The sequence below is a fragment of the Homarus americanus genome, unplaced genomic scaffold, assembly GCF_018991925.1.
Source record: "Homarus americanus isolate GMGI-L3 unplaced genomic scaffold, GMGI_Hamer_2.0 scaffold367, whole genome shotgun sequence".
Classification (NCBI taxonomy): domain Eukaryota; kingdom Metazoa; phylum Arthropoda; class Malacostraca; order Decapoda; family Nephropidae; genus Homarus; species Homarus americanus.
This window is the reverse complement of record NW_024743709.1, coordinates 2,250,257-2,269,884: the sequence shown is the minus strand read 5'-3', so window position 1 is coordinate 2,269,884 and position 19,628 is coordinate 2,250,257. Positions and strand designations below refer to the sequence as shown.

At 46.4% G+C, this 19,628-nt stretch overlaps 2 protein-coding genes across 2 annotated transcripts in view; one reads left to right on the top strand and one right to left on the bottom strand.

The window, feature by feature from the left end:
• Positions 1-19,628, bottom strand: part of LOC121877482 (patched domain-containing protein 3-like) — a 118,789-nt gene that overhangs the window by 92,114 nt on the left and 7,047 nt on the right. The window lies entirely within an intron of this gene.
• On the top strand, positions 5,377-5,793 carry LOC121877441. The gene has a single exon (XM_042383206.1). It carries the CDS (start codon positions 5,377-5,379, stop codon positions 5,791-5,793), a length of 417 nt encoding a protein of 138 aa, XP_042239140.1.

Genomic DNA, 19,628 nt, shown 5'->3' with positions numbered 1-19,628 from the left:
TAAACCTGGGATCATCAAGACTCGTGGTGGACCTTGAGTTGAACACGGATTAAAAAAGCAACAACCCTATAAATGACGTGAGTGGGAAACCCCGCTGTATCCGGCCCCTTTACCCTGGCTATCCGGCCCCTCGACCCTGACTATCCGGCCCTCGACCCTGACTATCCGGCCCCTTGACCCTGACTATCCGGCCCCTCAACCCTGACTATCCGGCCCCTCGACCCTGACTATCCGGCCCTCGACCCTGACTATCCGGCCCTTCACCCTGACTATCCGGCCCTCACTGACTATCCGCCCTTCACCCTGACTATCCGGCCCCTCAACCCTGACTATCCGCCCTCGACCCTGACTATCCGGCCCTCGACCCTGACTATCCGGCCCTTCACCCTGACTATCCGGCCCTTTCACCCTGACTATCCGGCCTTCACCCTGACTATCCGGCCCCTCGACCCTGACTATCCGGCCCCTTCACCCTGACTATCCGGCCCCTCGACCCTGACTATCCGGCCCTCGACCCTGACTATCCGGCCCTTCACCCTGACTATCCGGCCCCTCGACCCTGACTATCCGGCCCCTCGACCACTACCATGACAGGAAAAAATGACTAGAATAATAAAAATAATGGTAATGGAAATGGCAATAGAAAACAATATCAATAACTAAATAAATAAAAGTAATAACAACAAAAGTAACAATAACAACAAAAGTAACAGTAAAAAAAAGTAACAATAACAAATAAAAGTAACAGTAACAACAAAAGTAAAAATAACAATAAAAGTAACAGTAACAACAAAAAAGTAACAATAACAAATCAAAAGTAACAGTAAATAAACAAAAAGTAACAATAACAACAAAAGTAACAGTAACAACAAAAAGTAACAATAACAACAAAAGTAATAAACAACAAAAGTAACAATAACAATAAAAGTAACAGAAACAATAAAAGTAACAGTAACAGCAAAAGTAACAATAGCAAAAAGTAACGTAACAACAAAAAGTAACAGTAACACCAAAGTAACAATAACAAAAAAGTAACAGTAACACCAAAAGTAACAATAACAAAAAAGTAACAGTAACACCAAAAGTAACAATAACAAAAAAGTAACAGTAACAACAAAAGTAACAATAATAATAAATAATTGCAAAATACAATAATAATGAAAAAACAGTAATAATAGAAATAACAATAATAAAATAAACAGTCAAAATAACCAAAATAACCCAACAACAATAAAAAAATAACAATAATAACTACACCACCTTCACCTAACACAACTACTACACCACCTTCACCTAACACAACTACTACACCACCTTCACCTAACACACGACTACACCACTTCACCTAACACAACTACTACACACACCCACAACTACTACACCACCCAACACAACCTCAAACACAACACACCTTCACCTAACACACCGACTACACCACCTCACCTAACACAACTACTACACCACCTTCACCTAACACAACTACTACACCACCTTCACCTAACACAGACTACCACCTTCACCAACACACCGACTACACCACCTTCACCTAACACAACTACTACACACTTCACCTAACACAACACTACCTACCAACACAACTACTACACCACCTTCACCCAACACACCGACTACACCACCTTCACCTAACACACGACTACACCATCACCTAACACAACACACCACTTCACCAACACAACACACCACCTCACCAACACAACTACTACACCACCTTCACCTAACACACCGACTACACCACCTTCACCTAACACACCGACTCACACACCTTCACCTAACACACCGACTACACCACCTTCACCCAACACAACTACTAACCACCTCAAACACATACCCTTCACCAACACACCAACTAACACCGACTACACCACCTTCACCTAACACAGACTACACCTCACAACACACGACTACACCACCTTCACCTAACACACCGACTACACCACCTTCACCTAACACACGACTACACCACCCACCAACACACCGGCTACACCACCTTCACCTAACACACCGACTACACCACCTTCACCTAACACACCGCAGCTCGTGACTACAGAAACAAGGAAGATATAACGGGTAGATATAAGACCAAACCGAAAATTATGTTGTTTTCAAGTTTGGATTATAATTTTTTAATATAGATTTACTTTAATGAAATGTGTTCTTGTAAGACCATTTGGGAGATATAATGATGGCTCCTGACACACACACATCTGACGACCTCATCTGCAAATTTGGTGAGAAGCTTCTGCACTATCCTCGACACCAGCTCCTACTGCCACCCGAGATCCCTCGTCCGCGAATTGCTGTTCGACACCACAACCGCATCCAGTCCATACGAGCACGAACTGATCGCTATAAGAACAGCCCAGTCCCAACCATTGTAAAAATTATCAACAACTCGTAATCAACCAATGTGTTCACTCCCAGTCAATTCCTTGTAGTATTATTTGTATCACTTGACTTGTTTGTTATTTGTCAATCAAGTGACAAATTCCCCATTTATGTAATTGTGCATTTTCAGCCTTTTGGCTGCCATATTCTTTCAATAAACCGTTAATTGATATTAGTATTATTACACACACACACACACACACCAGTTTTCACCGTCGCTCCAGCACAGGTCCACCTTGAGCGACAGACAATGTGGTGTGGCGCCCTTAAACACACTAAGAGGAAGTCACACTCAAGAGGAAGTCACACTCAAGAGGAAGTCACACTCAAGAGGAAGTCACACTCAAGAGGAAGTCACACTCAAGAGGATATCCTTGTTTTTCTTAAGAGTATTTGTTTGATCACCTGAACATTAGCCCTCATTAGTTTTTCCTGGTAATTAAAACACACCTTAAGCTTGGGGAGGGGTGGTGGGATTGGTCAGGTTAACTTAGAGGGAGGGTGGTGGTTGGTCAGATTAATGTAGTAGCGTCATGATTGGTCAGTTTAACTTAGAAGAGGATCGTAATTGGCTAACTTAACGTCAAGGAGGCTTGTGAGTGGTCAGATTAAAGCAGGGAGGGCTCGTGATTATGTAATTACACACACACACACACACACACACACACACACACACACACACACACACACACACACACACACACACACACACACCCTGTCGCTCGTGCGTCCTCCAGTCTAGGAAAAAAATCCGGCTTTTTCCCCTTTAGTTTTAATTAATTTTTCGTTTTTCTTCATAGATTGGTGAAGGATAAGTTTTTTTCCCAGTCCAAGGTAGACCAGAACCAGGGTGGCGTAACATGTAAAAAAAAAATAAATAAATAAAAATACTTTGCTATTTAACGAGAGATAAAAACAGCTTCAAAATATGGCGTCAAATTATACTGAGACTCTAGACACAAAGGAATTTCTCTGAAGAGTCTTTACACAAATTCGATAATGTAGACTACTGTTGTATAATAATGGTTGTGTTATTGTTGTTATTGTTCAGTAAGGTAAGGTGAGGTAAGGTGAGGTAAGGTGAGGTAAGGTAAGGTAAGGTAAGGTAAGGTATGTATGGTATGGTAAGGTAAGGTAAGGTAAGGTAAGGTAAGAAGGTAAGGTACAGTACTGAACTCTACGGGAGAATGGCATCTTTGTTTACCCATCCACTTCAGGCTATTCCTGTTCCCACGTCCCCACACACAGGTAGCCCCAAGGAGGTGAGGTGAGGTAGCCCTGCTAGTAGTCGGTCAGTAACAATGGCCGTGATGGTTGGTGAGGTAGCGGGCCGTAGCGAGCGCTCATTGGTCTACCGTTATCATCTGAGGAATTAGGTTGTTCCCTGGTTGGTTGATGGAGCGCTAAGACCAGGGTTGGGAGGGGGGTGAAGGGATGGGGTGAAGGGGGAGGGGAGGGGAGGGGTTGTGGGGGTAAGGGAGTCTTTGGCGATTTGAAACCACGGGAAGAGTATTGGGTTAGGTTAGGGATTGGTTGGGTTAGGTTAGGGATTGGTTGGGTTAGGTTAAGTTAATGTTGAGGTATTTTTAATCAACTGAAATAAGCTGGGGTGTCTAATATTCAGGTGATCCCCTAAAACAAACAATAACAACAACTAAAACAAACAACAAACAAGTCTTGAGAAGTTTGTGTAAATGTTAATGAAGGTAAAATAGATCGATAATTTCTGTAGTTGATAGTGAAGATGTAGGAGTCACCTGTCGAGAGATAAGTGAAGGGCAACAGGTAGGTAAACAGTGTGTGTGTGTGTGTGTGTGTGGTAACTCTGTCTCTCTATCTCTTTCTGTCTGTCTTTCTTTCTTTTGGTCTCTCTCTCTCTCTGGTGTATAATGAATGTTCACCTGCATCGCTCCCTCCCTCACCTGTGTAATCAACCCACCGTTACGTCACACAGATACCTCATAGCTGATTGGTCACACAGAAAACTCGTAAGTGATTGGTGGAGAAGTGTTAGATCACCTGAAGATTAAGCACCCCAATTTACTTTCAATTTCGGATTAACTACCCTAATCAAATTTGATCTAACCTGCCTTACCCTAATTTAATCTAACCTGCCTTACCCTAATTTAATCTAACCTGCCTTATCCTAACTTAATCTAACCTGCCTTACCCTAATTTAATCTGACCTGCCTTACCCTAACTTAATCTAACCTGCCTACCCTAACTTAATCTAACCTGCCTTACCCTAACTTAATCTAACCTGCCTTACCCTAACTTAATCTAACCTGCCTTACCCTAACTTAATCTGACCTGCCTTACCCTAACTTAATCTAACCTGCCTAAGTACCTAATTTAACCTAACTTAACCAACCCTATTCTATTACCAACTTAACCTAACCATACCTTACCTAATTTAACCTAACCTTACCTAAGTTAACCTAACCTAATCTTAATCACCGAGACTGTACCTTAACTATATACTTTCACTTATGACCAGTTAGGAGACATAAAACATCTGGTAATAACCTGAACATTATTCTTGTCTGGTGTTAAGTGACCGTATAGAGTTAAGGTAGAGTCACACTGTTAATTTTCAGACATTTTTGTGTTTTATATTAAGTTAACTTTTGTGAATTTTGACCAGGGAGGATACTGTGTGTGTGTGTGTGTGTGTGTGTGTGTGTGTGTGTGTGAACCTCCGGAAATCAGGTTATGGCAGGTTTTTGTTGACATTGGGTACCTATGGGGTGATTACCTGTCCTACCTGTCTTAGTTAACGTGTATCTGCCCCCCAACCCACTTATGACCATTGAGAACTACTTCCCTACATCTCACTTAACCTTACCTACATGACCCTGACGTAGATCAACCCAGATATTAACCTAAGCGCCCAAGAGAACTTTGTCCACAACTCTACTTTTTATACAGTGTAGAGGTGAGACACAGTGTAGAGGTGAGACACAGGTAGAGATGAGACACAGTGTAGAGGTGAGACACAGTGTAGAGATGAGAGACAGTGTAGAGGTGAGAGACAGTGTAGAGATGAGAGACAGTGTAGAGATGGGACACAGTGAGATGAGAGACAGTGTAGAGATGAGACACAGTGTAGAGATGAGACACAGTGTAGAGATGAGACACAGTGTAGAGATGAGACACAGTGTAGAGATGAGAGAGAGTGTAGAGATGAGAGACAGTGTAGAGATGAGACACAGTGTAGAGATGAGACACAGTGTGAGAGATGAGAGACAGTGTAGAGGTAAGACACAGTGTAGAGATGAGACACAGTGTAGAGATGAGAGACAGTGTAGAGATGAGAGACAGTGTGGAGATGAGACACAGTGTAGAGATGAGAGACAGTGTAGAGATGAGACACAGTGTGAGAGGTGAGAGACAGTGTAGAGGTGAGACACAGTGTAGAGGTGAGACACAGTGTAGAGGTGAGAGACAGTGTAGAGGTGAGAGACACAGTGTAGAGATGGGACACAGTGTAGAGATGAGACACAGTGTAGAGGTGAGACACAGTGTAGAGGTGAGACACAGTGTAGAGGTGAGACACAGTGTAGAGGTGAGACACAGGTAGAGGTGGAGACACAGTGTAGAGATGGGACACAGTGTAGAGATGAGACACAGTAGAGACACAGTGTAGAGATGAGAGACAGTGTAGAGGAGACACAGTGTAGAGATGAGAGACAGTGTAGAGATGGGACACAGTGTAGAGATGAGAGACAGTGTAGAGATGAGACACAGTGTAGAGATGAGACACAGTGTAGAGATGAGACACAGTGTAGAGATGAGACACAGTGTAGAGATGAGAGAGAGTGTAGAGATGAGAGACAGTGTAGAGATGAGACACAGTGTAGAGATGAGACACAGTGTAGAGATGAGAGACAGTGTAGAGGTAAGACACAGTGTAGATGAGACACAGTGTAGAGAGATGAGAGACAGTGTAGAGATGAGAGACAGTGTGGAGATGAGACACAGTGTAGAGATGAGAGACAGTGTAGAGATGAGACACAGTGTAGAGGAGAGACAGTGTAGAGGTGAGAGACAGTGTGAGAGGTGAGACACAGTGAGGTGAGACACAGTGTAGAGGGGTGAGACACAGTGTAGAGGTGAGACACAGTGTAGAGGTGAGAGACAGTGTAGAGGTGAGACACGTGTAGAGGTGAGAGACAGTGTAGAGGTGAGAGACAGTGTAGAGGTGAGAGACAGTGTAGAGGTGAGACACAGTGTAGAGGTGAGAGACAGTGAAGGTGAGACACAGTGTAGAGGTGAGACACAGTGTAGAGGTGAGACAGTGTAGAGGTGAGACACAGTGTAGAGGTGAGAGACAGTGTAAAGGTGAGACACAGTGTAGAGGTGAGACACAGTGTAGAGGTGAGAGACAGTGGAGGGTGAGACACAGTGTAGAGGTGAGACAGTGAGTGAGAGACAGTGTAGAGAGGGAGACACAGGAGGTGGAGAGACAGTGTAGAGGTGAGAGACAGTGTAGAGGTGAGACACAGTGTAGAGGTGAGACACAGTGTAGAGGGAGAGAAGTGTAGAGGTGAGACACAGTGTAGAGGTGAGACACAGGTAGAGATGAGACACAGTGTAGAGGTGAGACACAGTGTAGAGGTGAGACACAGTGTAGAGGTGAGACACAGTGTAGAGGTGAGACACAGTGTAGAGGTGAGACACAGTGTAGAGATGAGAGACAGTGTAGAGGTGAGAGACAGTGTAGAGGTGAAATTCCAGTGACCGGAAAACAATTAACAAGAAAAAAACCCCTCATAACTTTGGTCAGTCTATGTAATTTTTGTAACCTTCCTTCCCGTAAAACCTGAGACGTTGAACACGATGCCCACGGTCATAAGGAGGTATTTCCTGTAGCTGGGTGACCTTGTGACCTTGTCTGGGTATTTTTGGGCATTTCCTTGTTAGGGAGGAGACCTGACTCGTTTTGTAGGCGAGTCAGATTCCCTAGACCTGACTCGTTCTGTAGGTTTACTAGGTGAGTCAGGTACTAGGTGAGTCAGGTACTAGGTGAGTCAGGCACTAGGTGAGTCAGGTTCTTGTGGTCTATAGTCGCCTCAGTAAGACCAGCCATCCCTCAGGGCGAGTGGGTGAGTGAGTGGGTGAGTGAACGAGTGAGCGAGTGGGTGGGTGAGTGAGTGGGTGGGTGAGTGAACGAGTGAGCGAGTGGGTGGGTGAGTGAGTGGGTGGGTGAGTGAGTGAGTGGGTGAGTGAACGAGTGAGCGAGTGGGTGGGTGAGTGACTTTCTCCCCTCGGCTGTCTGGTCTTCCCCAGCTATGGGCTCACTCACACACACCATTCATTAACCATTACTGGCATCTACTGTCACTTTCACTCATTCGCTGTCACTTTCACTCTCATTCACTGTTACTTTCTGTCATTCACTGTCACTTTCACTCTCATTCACTGTTACTTTCTGTCACTTTCACTCATTCAGTATCGCTGTTTCTTAAGGTATATGAATTAGAAAGGTAAACACAATAATAATAATAATAATAATAATAATAATAATAATAATAATAAGTGAAAGACAATTTTTTATAAATATAATTACTTGAACTGGCCTGACAAGGTACACACAACCACTCAGTGGGCATAATACCCTATAGACCTGCGGCCCCTGAATGTGCATATTGCCCTGTGGTGCTGCGGCTCTGAATACACTTAATATCCCCTGGTACTGTGGCCCCTGAATGAGCATAATATCCCCCATAAGTACTGTGGCCCATGAATGAGCATAATATCTCCCTGGGACTGTGACCCCTGAATGAGCATAATATCCCCCTGGTACTGTGGCCCACGAATGAGCATAATATCCCCCTGGTACTGTGGCCCATGAATGAGCATAATATCTCCCTGGGACTGTGACCCCTGAATGAGCATAATATCCCCCTGGCACTGTGGCCCACGAATGAGCATAATATCCCCTGGTACTGTGGCCCACGAATGAGCATATATCTCCTGGTACTGTGGCCCAATGAATGAGCATAATATCCCTGGGACTGTGACCCTGAATGAGCATAATATCCCCTGGCACTGTGGCCCACGAATGAGCATACATCCCCATAGGTACTGTGGCCCCTGAATGAGCATAATATCTCCCTCAGTACTGTGGTACAATGAGCATAATATCCCCATAAGTACTGTGCCCTGAATGAGCATATATCACACCCCTGGTACTGTGGCCCCTGAATGAGCATAATATCCGATGGTTTTGGTAAACATTGGGTGACGTCACTTTGTTCCCGCCGCCATTATTGTTTACCAACACCGTCTCTCCACCACTCAAGGGATCATTGTTTAGTCTACACCCATGACCAGTGCAGCATCACCTGTATCTCTACCACCATCACCTACCACCATCACCTACCACCATCACCTACCACCATCACCTGTATCTCTACCACCATCACCTACCACCATCACCTACCACCATCACCCTACCACCTACCACATCACCTACCACCATCACCTGCATGCACCATCACCATCTACCACCTCACCACCATCACCTACCACCATCACCTGTATCTCTACCACCATCACTTGCACCATCACCCACCACATCACCTGTATCTCTACCACCATCACTTGCACCATCACCTACCACCATCTGTATCTCTACCACCATCACTTGCACCATCACCTACCACCATCACCTGTATCTCTACCACCATCACTTGCACCATCACCTACCACCATCACCTGTATCTCTACCACCATCACTTGCACCATCACCTACCACCATCACCTGTATCTCTACCACCATCACTTGCACCTCTACCACCATCACTTGCACCATACCACATCACCTGTATCTCTACCACCATCACTTGCACCATCACCTACCACCATCACCTGTATCTCTACCACCATCACTTGCACCATCACCTACCACTATCACCTGTCCTGCACCATCACCTCACCATCAGTATTCTACCACCATCACTTGCACCATCACCTACCACCACCTGTATCTCTACCACCATCACTCCATCACCTACCACCATCAACTATCTCTACCACCATCACTTGCACCATCACCCACCACCATCACCTGTATCTCTACCACCATCACTGCACCATCACCTACCACCATCACCTGTATCTCTACCACCATCACTTGCACCATCACCTACCACCATCACCTGATCTCTACCACCATCACTGCACCATCACCTACCACTATCACCTGTATCTCTACCACCATCACTTGCACCATCACCTACCACCATCACCTGTATCCCCCACCACCATCACATTACATCCCCTTCTTTCCTCTTTTTCTGTACAAGTTCACTTTCACTTGTAGTAAACTCGAGTCATAACACAGAGGCAGGCAGGTACACCCACGAGGTGCCTCTACAGCCACTCACTTTCTGAACGTGTGTGTGTGTATGTGCGTGTGTGTGTGTGTGTGTGTGTGTGTGTGTGTGTGTAGTGTGTGTGTGTGGCGGCAGGTGATAATAAAAATAAACTAGGGGAGGTGGTTAAGTTAGGTTGGGTTAATAAAGGAATATTGACCATTTCCTCGAGAGAAAACTTGACTCAAAAACATTAAAAAAAATAATAATAAATAAATTAGACACATAAAAAGTTTGGTCTATATTATTTGTTGAACACGAGTAAAGTGTTCAACACCCAGGCGGTACACTGGTTCAACACCCAGGCGGTACACTGGTTCAACACCCAGGCGGTACACTGGTTCAACACCCAGGCGGTACACTGTTCAACACCCAGGCGGTACACTGGTTCAACACCCAGGCGGTACACTGGTTCAACACCCAGGCGGTACACTGGTTCAACACCCAGGCGGTACACTGGTTTGGTTCAACACCCAGGCGGTACACTGGTTCAACACATACACTGGTTCAACACCCAGGCGGTACACTGGTTCAACACCCAGGCGGTACACTGTCTGCACATCAGGGTTTATAATACTGTAAATTTGGACCAACGTTCAGTAGGTGAGAACTGGAATAAATCGACTCAAGGTTAATAGAAAGTAAGTTTTAAGGCACAGGTGAGCTTGTTGGGGTTAGGTTAGGATTTTGTGAGTGTGTCATATTGGATAGTTGGTGGGGTAACTCGGGGTGGTTGGTGGTGGGTGGTGGTGAGGGGTGGTGAGGGGTGGTGGTGAGGGGTGGGGTGGTGAAGGGGTGGTGGTGGTGAGGGGTGGTGGTGGTGAGGGGGGGTGGGTGGGGTGGTGGGAGGGGTGGTGGTGGTGGTGAGGTGGTGGGTGGTGGTGTGGTGAGGGGTGGTGGTGGTGGTGGGGAGGGGTGGTGGGTGGTGGTGGGTGAGGTGGTGGGTGGTGGTGGTGAGGGGTGGTGGTGGTGGGAGGGGTGGTGGTGGTGGGTGAGGGGTGGTGGTGGTGAGTGGGAGGGTGGTGGTGATGGTGGTGGTGAGGGGTGGTGGTGGTGGTGAGGGGTGGTGGTGGTGAGGGGTGGTGGTGAGGGGTGGTGGTGAGGGGTGGTGGTGGTGGTGAGGGGTGGTGGTGGTGGTGGTGAGGGGTGGGTGGTGGTGAGGGGTGGTGCTGGTGAGGTGGTGGTGGTGGTGGCGGTGGTGGTGAGGGTGGTGGTGGTGGTGGTGGTGGTGAGGTGGTGGTGGTGGTGGTGGTGGAGGTGGTGGTGAGGGGTGGTGGTGTGTGATGGATGGTGGGGAGGGGTGGTGGTGGTGGTGGGAGGTGGTGGTGGTGAGGTGGTGGTGGTGATGGGGGTGAGGGGTGGTGGTGGTAGGGGTGGTGGTAGAGGGGTGGTGGTGAGGGGTGGTGGTGGTGGTGGTGAGGGGTGGTGGTGAGGTGGTGGTGGTGATGATGGTGGTGAGGTGGTGGTGGTGAGGGGTGGTGGTGGTGATGATGATGGTGTGGAACGAGAGGGATCAACTAGAGAGAGTATTGGTGTCTTTCTTATGGTATGTTTATTACACACACACACACACACACACACCATCGGGAAGGAGTGGAATCAGTAACCTGACCTGACCTGACTTAACACTCTAATCACATCATTAGCTCCCGAGATGGCCAGTTGTTTATGCTATGTATCAAGAATATCTGTCCACTACTTCCTGAGCTATCTGTCTGTCGCCTTTACACAAGGGAGGAATGAAGATAGTGATATCCTAGGAAGGAACTGGTTCACTAATAGGGTGGTGGACGAGTGGAACAAGCTTAGCAACTTTGTAGTAAGTGCTGGAACGATGGAAAGTTTCAAAGGGAGGCTAGATAGATTCATGGATGATAGAGAGTGGTAGTAACTCTCGACAGGAGCTGCCATGCACAGGCCAACCGACCTATTGCAGACTCCTTATGTTCTTATTAACGCTCAACAGTGCCAGCTGAGAGTTACCCTACACAGCCGCCGGGAAGGTCTTGGTACACCCAGAGAGACACGCCCCTGTGACCTAACGAACACTGATCGACCAGGCTAATCAATCTCTGCTGCAGAGTCTTGGAACGGTCGAGGGACGGTCACTCACGCCTGACCTGACCTAACCTAACCACATCACCCCATGGCAGTGAGCGAGGTAGTGTCTCCCTGTACCACACGTGAGGTCCTTGTGGACGACTTACTGCACCTCGCGGCCTTCACTGTAAACAATTATTTTTATGTTCACTTTATGTTTCTTTTCCTCAGTAATGAAAACTGTTGTTACACTCCCTCTTGTAGGTAGTAAGTCATTACTGCACACTGTAGTTGTTTTCAGCCTTCGGATTATATAATTTTTAATAAACCGTTCATTATTATTATTATTAAACACACACAATTCCGTTAATCTTTCCAGGAGGAAGAGGAAGAGTGGGGAGAGGAAGAGCGGGAAGAGGAAGAGCAGGGAGGGGAGAGGAGGACAGTGGGAAGAGGAATGCAAAAGAAACAAGCCTTGAAGGCCAGGTCTGGTTATGACGTCACACTCCTTAAGAATTGTCGCTCTTAAGGTGACTGACGCTCAGGTGATGACGTCACAACACACCTAATTCAGCCTAACTGGACAAGCCGCTGTGTAGGTCAGTTCCTGTGTGGACATTGGCACCTGCAGGAGGAGGAGGCCACATGCCCCGCTGCTGACGAACACTATGAGCTCCTCCCCCTCCTCCTCCTCCTCCCTCACATCAACTATGACTTGTTAATCTCTAAACTCAATCTACCAATATCTAGTAAAAAATATAGCCAGTCTGTTTTAATTACGCCCCACACAAGGGCTGGCCTCCATGCTCACACCTGTTAGTCACTGGTAGTCTGTCTGTCTGTCTGTCTGTCTGTAAAGGATCAAGCAGGTGTGACGTGTTTAGACGAGGGTAGACATAGATAGCAACACCCAGACAGACAGATAGACAGTAACACCTACACATAGAGACAGCAACACTCACAGACAGACAGCAACACTCACAGACAGACAGCAACACTCACAGACAGAAAAGCAAAACTCACAGACAACACGTAAAGTCATCGTCTTCAAGTGACTAAATCAACCTACAGAAAATATCGACTTAAGACCCAAGATCTTTAAATATTCCTCCTAACTAAAGATCCTAAATGATTAACTTATAAAACACAAAAGATAATATTAAAAAAAATACACTAACCTTAACTATTGATACGTTAATAATGTTGTTAAGTGACAGTAATTAAACGTATCTAGTTAAGGTAGAGTTATAGTGTTACTTTATTTTATTTTTATTCTTATGATTTATTTTAAGTAAGTTAAGTATATTATTAGTTCATTTTTCACTTACGAACAATATCCAAGTTTCGAACCATTATGAATCTTTAACTGGGAATGGGTCGAGGTTCATTCCAAAGGTTCACTTATTAATCTTACGAGTTGAATCAATTTGTACTCAGTTGGTCAAGGAGTAAAATTATCCTCCTTGATGGGTTCAGCCTCAAGAAGTTAAGTTATCGGACTCAAGAAGTCTAAGTCATCGTACTCAAGTTAAATTCTCATACTTGAGTGAGGTGTGGCGGGGGGTCACTATTTAACACATCCACCACCTTCTAAAATAATTAAATTACGAACTGAGAGGGAAGGAGGGAGAGAGAGAGAGAGAGAGAGAGAGCCACAACTCCACTTGAAAGGTTCACTCAGGTCCCACTATCAAGATCTTTAATGGTATGTCAGGAAAAAAATGGCGTCGAAACTATGCTAAGACTCTAAGTGTTCTACTGTATGTCAGGAGGGTGCAGGTAAGTAGACTCCCCCCTGAGAGGAAGAGAAAGTGTTGTAAGTGTATCGAGTGTTGGGAGGACAGCAGGTGCAAGGCCTCTCTTGTGTCAAGGATACCTGGCGGGTAGTGAGGGTGTGTCTGTCTGTCCGTCCGTCTGTCTGTCTGTTTGTTTGTTTGTTTGTGTCCGTCCGTCCGTCTGTCTGTCTGTCTGTCTGTCCGTCCGTCCGTCCGTCCGTCTGCAGGTTTTGTGTGCGTGGGAGCATAAAAACACACAGACAATGGACGCTCGAGTGGACATGTAGCTAAAGTAAACAAACAAAACAAAAAATCTGACGTAAACAAACACACATTAACAGACACAAACACAGAGATAAACACACACATAAAACAAACACTTCTACAATACACAGTCCTACGGGATATAACCCACATGTAGACACACACACACACTGTAGGGGAGGAAGGCAGTAAAAGAAGAAATGAAAATGAGAAGAGTGAGGATAAAAGGCTGGCCAATGACTTATAATGGGTAGTTAGGCTAGGCTAGGTTAGGTTAGGTTAGGTTAGGTTAGGTATTGCAGTCTTATGATAAAATGAGAGTACATGTAAATTAAGGTAAGTCATCCTCCCACACGGCAGCGAGACTTTGTTTATATAGACCAAAACGGTAGAGGACGTTGTTCCTGTCTTCCCTGATACACAGGCTTGGCTTCCCCCTGGTGCACAGGCTTGGCTTCCCCCAGGTACACAGGCTTGGCTTCCCCCAGGTACACAGGCTTGGCTTCCCCAGGTACACAGGCTTGGCTTCCCCAGGTACACAGGCTTGGCTTCCCCTGACACACAGGCTTGGCTTCCCCAGGTACACAGGCTGATACACAGGCTTGGCTTCCCCCTGATACACAGGCTTGGCTTCCCCCATACACAGGCTTGGCTTCCAGGTACACAGGCACTTCCCTGATACACAGGCTTGGCTTCCCCCAGGTACACAGGCTTGGCTTCCCCCTGATACACAGGCTTGGCTTCCCCCAGGTACACAGGCTTGGCTTCCCCCCTGATACACAGGCTTGGCTTCCCCCTGATACACAGGCTTGGCTTCCCCCAGGTACACAGGCTTGGCTTCCCCCAGGTACACAGGCTTGGCTTCCCCCTGATACACAGGTTTGGTTTCCCTTGGTTCCACACCGAACTTCCCTCCCACACGGTCAGGCCGCCGTGGTGAGGACATCCCTGTCACTAGGTGGAACTTTTATACGACGTACGATAACCTGCCTCAGTTACCAAGCTCAGTCTTATTTCTTCTTCCGGATTACCGTTTATTTTTTCTGCCCCGACTTCATCTTTACCGGACTCTACATCCCATATCTCATCTTTACCGGACTCTACATCCCATATCTCATCTTTACCGGACTCTACATCCCATATCTCATCTTTACCGGACTCTACATCCCATATCTCATCTTTACCGGACTCTACATCCCATATCTCATCTTTACCGGACTCATCATCACATATCTCATCTTTACCGGACTCTACATCCCATATCTCATCTTTACCGGACTCATCATCACATATCTCATCTTTACCGGACTCTACATCCCATATCTCATCTTTACCGGACTCATCCCATATCTCATCTTTACCGGACTCATCATCACATATTTATCTTGTCTCCATTGGACTCTACATCCTAGTGGTCGTCATCATACGCCATACTAGCAGACCTGCTATTACCTGGCCCATCAAGTGGTAGCCATCCTCACCGACCACACCTGGAGAGAGCAGTAAGAGTCTCCATAAGCAGTGGACGTTTCTGTCTTTGTTTTGACAGTTTGAAAACATCCCCAACCAGGAGCAGGTCCTGGTAGAGGTAGTTACCATCACCCAAATCTAACAGTGGTGGAGGAGCCACTTGGTGACGAACTCAAGGCCAAGGCCAAGGCAAATGACAATTAGAAGTTTGGTAAACGTTTTAATTTTATAAAACTTAATTAAATTAATTATTAAATATTCTCCTAGAAGACATAAAACTGATTTAGTTAAAAATGACTCAACCGAGATGTTGGCTTATGAAAATAATGTGGTACTGTACTGGAGGACCGAGAGCAGACAGTACTGTACTGGAGGGCTGAGAGCAGACAGTACTGTACTGGAGGGCTGAGAGCAGACAGTACTGTACTGGAGGGCTGAGAGCAGACAGTACTGTACTGGAAGACTGAGAGCAGACAGTACTGTACTGGAGGGTGGGGAGGGAAGGAAGAGCCACTTTCTATCGTCAGTGCTGCCAGTTTTTTTTCACCTCCGTGCAGTAGTAAGTACCCCGGCGGCCAGTAGGGGGCAGAGGGTGAAGTGGGCGGTAGAGGTGAAGTAGGCGGCGGGGTGGGCGGTAGAGGGTCGGGCGGTGGAGTGTTCGGCAGAGGGTGAAGGGCAGTGGAGTGGGCGGTGGAGGGCAGGAGTGGGCGGCAGAGGGTGATTGGGCGGTGGTAAAAGGTGAGGGAGGCTGCCCTTCCTATCACTGTTTGGTATCAACACTTGGCTGTAGTCATCTCATCGTCAGTAATAATAATAATAACAATAATAATAATAACTACTACAACAACTATTATTATTTATTATTATAAGTAGCCAGTCAACACCCCTCCGCCCAACACCAAGCCCGGATACGCGTGGGTTTTGCCGAATTACAGTCCCCAACGCCTCCCCAAAACCTCTTAGCTAGACCGTAGACTCTTACCATAAGGCTATCTAGGGCTACCATCTGCACTGATTGACTACGTGTTATTATAATTATATATACTAAACTATTAATCTATCAAACTCTAGGTCAATTAAAGCCGTTTCCAGAATTAATTAACTTTTGCGTTTTGTTATGTTAAAAATTGCGAGTACTTCAGTGACGTCTCGTAATAACATGTTAAGAGGTAAAAGAACGGCACTGTCGTGGTGTTTTGTATCTGAGTACTAATAAATAACTTGTACCAGTGACCTTTATAAAGAGGCCAGAGACTAAAATGTTAACAGTGATGCTATGTTAACCAGTGTCATTTAAAGAGCACAATGTGAGAGAGAGAGAGAGAGAGAGAGAGAGAGAGAGAGAGAGAGAGAGGGGGGTTATCCTGAATAAATACTGAAACTATGAAATTTATTCTCCTAACACTAGACAGATCACACGCATGCGACACAATCCTTGACTTCTACCCAGCTTGTTGAGTGACCCCCAGCGAGTGTGTGCACGACCTGGCCTAAAGCGATGCCTTCCACACAACTCTAATCGCTTCCTCTTCCTTCTTAAACACAAATTAAAACACACACAAAATATACACCTGTGCGAATGCCACAGTTATACACCTCTAAACATTAATATTCTCATAAAAAAAACCCGAACAGCTCTTTATATTATAATACTAAGATTGTGAAAAAAAATGTAATTGGCCAACAAAAACTTGAATCACTGTAGGAAATACCAAGGTTACTTTATATGTCGGGAATTTTCTTTACAAATCTATTCACCGAGGCGTGTTGAAGGAGCCTATTGAAGCATCTAAAGGCTTGGCTATCCCTGGTCGAAGTGGCTTACTGTTAGGCTATCCTTGGTCGAAGTGCCTTACTGTTAGGCTATCCTTGGTCGAAGTGCCTTACTGTTAGGCTATCCTTGGTCGAAGTGCCTTACTGTTAGGCTATCCTTGGTCGAAGTGCCTTACTGTTAGGCTATCCTTGGTCGAAGTGCCTTACTGTTAGGCTATCCTTGGTCGAAGTGCCTTACTGTTAGGCTATCCCTGGTCGAAGTGCCTTACTGTTAGGCTATCCCTGGTCGAAGTGCCTACTGTTAGGCTATCCTTGGTCGAAGTGCCTTACTGTTAGGCTATCCTTGGTCGAAGTGCCTTACTGTTAGGCTATCCTTGGTCGAAGTGCCTTACTGTTAGGCTATCCTGGTCGAAGTGCCTTACTGTTAGGCTATCCCTGGTCGAAGTGCCTTACTGTTAGGCTATCCTTGGTGAAGTGCCTTACTGTTAGGCTATCCTTGGTCGAAGTGCCTTTACTGTTAGGCTATCCTTGGTCGAAGTGCCTTACTGTTAGGCTATCCTTGGTCGAAGTGCCTACTGTTAGGCTATCCTGGTCGAAGTGCCTTACTGTTAGGCTATCCTTGGTCGAAGTGCCTTACTGTTAGGCTATCCCTGGTCGAAGTGCCTTACTGTTAGGCTATCCTGGTCGAAGTGCCTTACTGTTAGGCTATCCTTGGTCGAAGTGCCTTACTGTTAGGCTATCCCTGTCGAAGTGCCTTACTGTTAGGCTATCCCTGGTCGAAGTGCCTACTGTTAGGCTATCCTTGGTCGAAGTGCCTTACTGTTAGGCTATCCTTGGTCGAAGTGCCATACTGTTAGCTATCCTTGGTCGAAGTGCCTTACTGTTAGGCTATCCTGGTCGAAGTGCCTTACTGTTAGGCTATCCTTGGTCGAAGTGCCTTACTGTTAGGCTATCCTTGTCGAAGTGCCTTACTGTTAGGCTATCCCTGGTCGAAGTGCCATACTGTTAGGCTATCCTGGTCGAAGTGCCCTTACTGTTAGGCTATCCTTGGTCGAAGTGCCTTACTGTTAGGCTATCCTTGGTCGAAGTGCCTACTGTTAGGCTATCCTTGGTCGAAGTGCCTTACTGTTAGGCTATCCCTGGTCGAAGTGCCTTACTGTTAGGCTATCCCTGGTCGAAGTGCCTTACTGTTAGGCTATCCTGGTCGAAGTGCCTTACTGTTAGGCTATCCTTGGTCGAAGTGCTTACTGTTAGGCTATCCTTGGTCGAAGTGCCTTACTGTTAGGCTATCCTTGGTCGAAGTGCCTTACTGTTAGGCTATCCTGGTCGAAGTGCCTTACTGTTAGGCTATCCGTGGTCGAAGTGCCTTACTGTTAGGCTATCCTGGTCGAAGTGCCTTACTGTTAGGCTATCCTTGGTCGAAGTGCCTTACTGTTAGGCTATCCTGGTCGAAGTGCCTTACTGTTAGGCTATCCTGGTCGAAGTGCCTTACTGTTAGCTATCCCTGGTCGAAGTGCCTTACTGTTAGGCTATCCGTGGTCGAAGTGCCTTACTGTTAGGCTATCCTGGTCGAAGTGCCTACTGTTAGGCTATCCTTGGTCGAAGTGCCTTACTGTTAGCTATCCTTGGTCGAAGTGCCTTACTGTTAGGCTATCCGTGGTCGAAGTGCCTACTGTTAGGCTATCCTGGTCGAAGTGCCTTACTGTTAGGCTATCCTTGGTCGAAGTGCCTTACTGTTAGGCTATCCTTGGTCGAAGTGCCTTATCTGGGCTATCCTGGTCGAAGTGCCTTACTGTTAGGCTATCCTTGGTCGAAGTGCCTTACTGTTAAGCTATCCCTGGTCGAAGTGCCTTACTGTTAGGCTATCCTTGGTCGAAGTGCCTTACTGTTAGGCTATCCTTGGTCGAAGTGCCTACTGTTAGGCTATCCTGGTCGAAGTGCCTTACTGTTAGGCTATCCTTGGTCGAAGTGCCTTACTGTTAGGCTATCCTTGGTCGAAGTGCCTTACTGTTAGGTTATCCTTGGTCGAAGTGCCTTACTGTTAGGCTATCCTTGGTCGAAGTGCCTACTGTTAGGCTATCCTGGTCGAAGTGCCTACTGTTAGGCTATCCTTGGTCGAAGTGCCTTACTGTTAGGCTATCCCTGGTCGAAGTGCCTTACTGTTAGGCTATCCTTGGTCGAAGTGCCTTTACTGTTAGGTTATCCTTGGTCGAAGTGCCTTACTGTTAGCTATCCTTGGTCGAAGTGCCTTACTGTTAGGCTATCCTGGTCGAAGTGCCTTACTGTTAGGGCTATCCTTGGTCGAAGTGCCTTACTGTTAGGCTATCCCTGGTCGAAGTGCCTACTGTTAGGCTATCCTTGGTCGAAGTGCCTTACTGTTAGGCTATCTGGTCGAAGTGCCTTACTGTTAGGCTATCCTTGGTCGAAGTGCTTACTGTTAGTTGTTCTCGGTCAGTGCCTTACTGTTAGGCTATCCTTGGTCGAAGTGCCTTACTGTTAGGCTATCCCTGGTCGAAGTGCC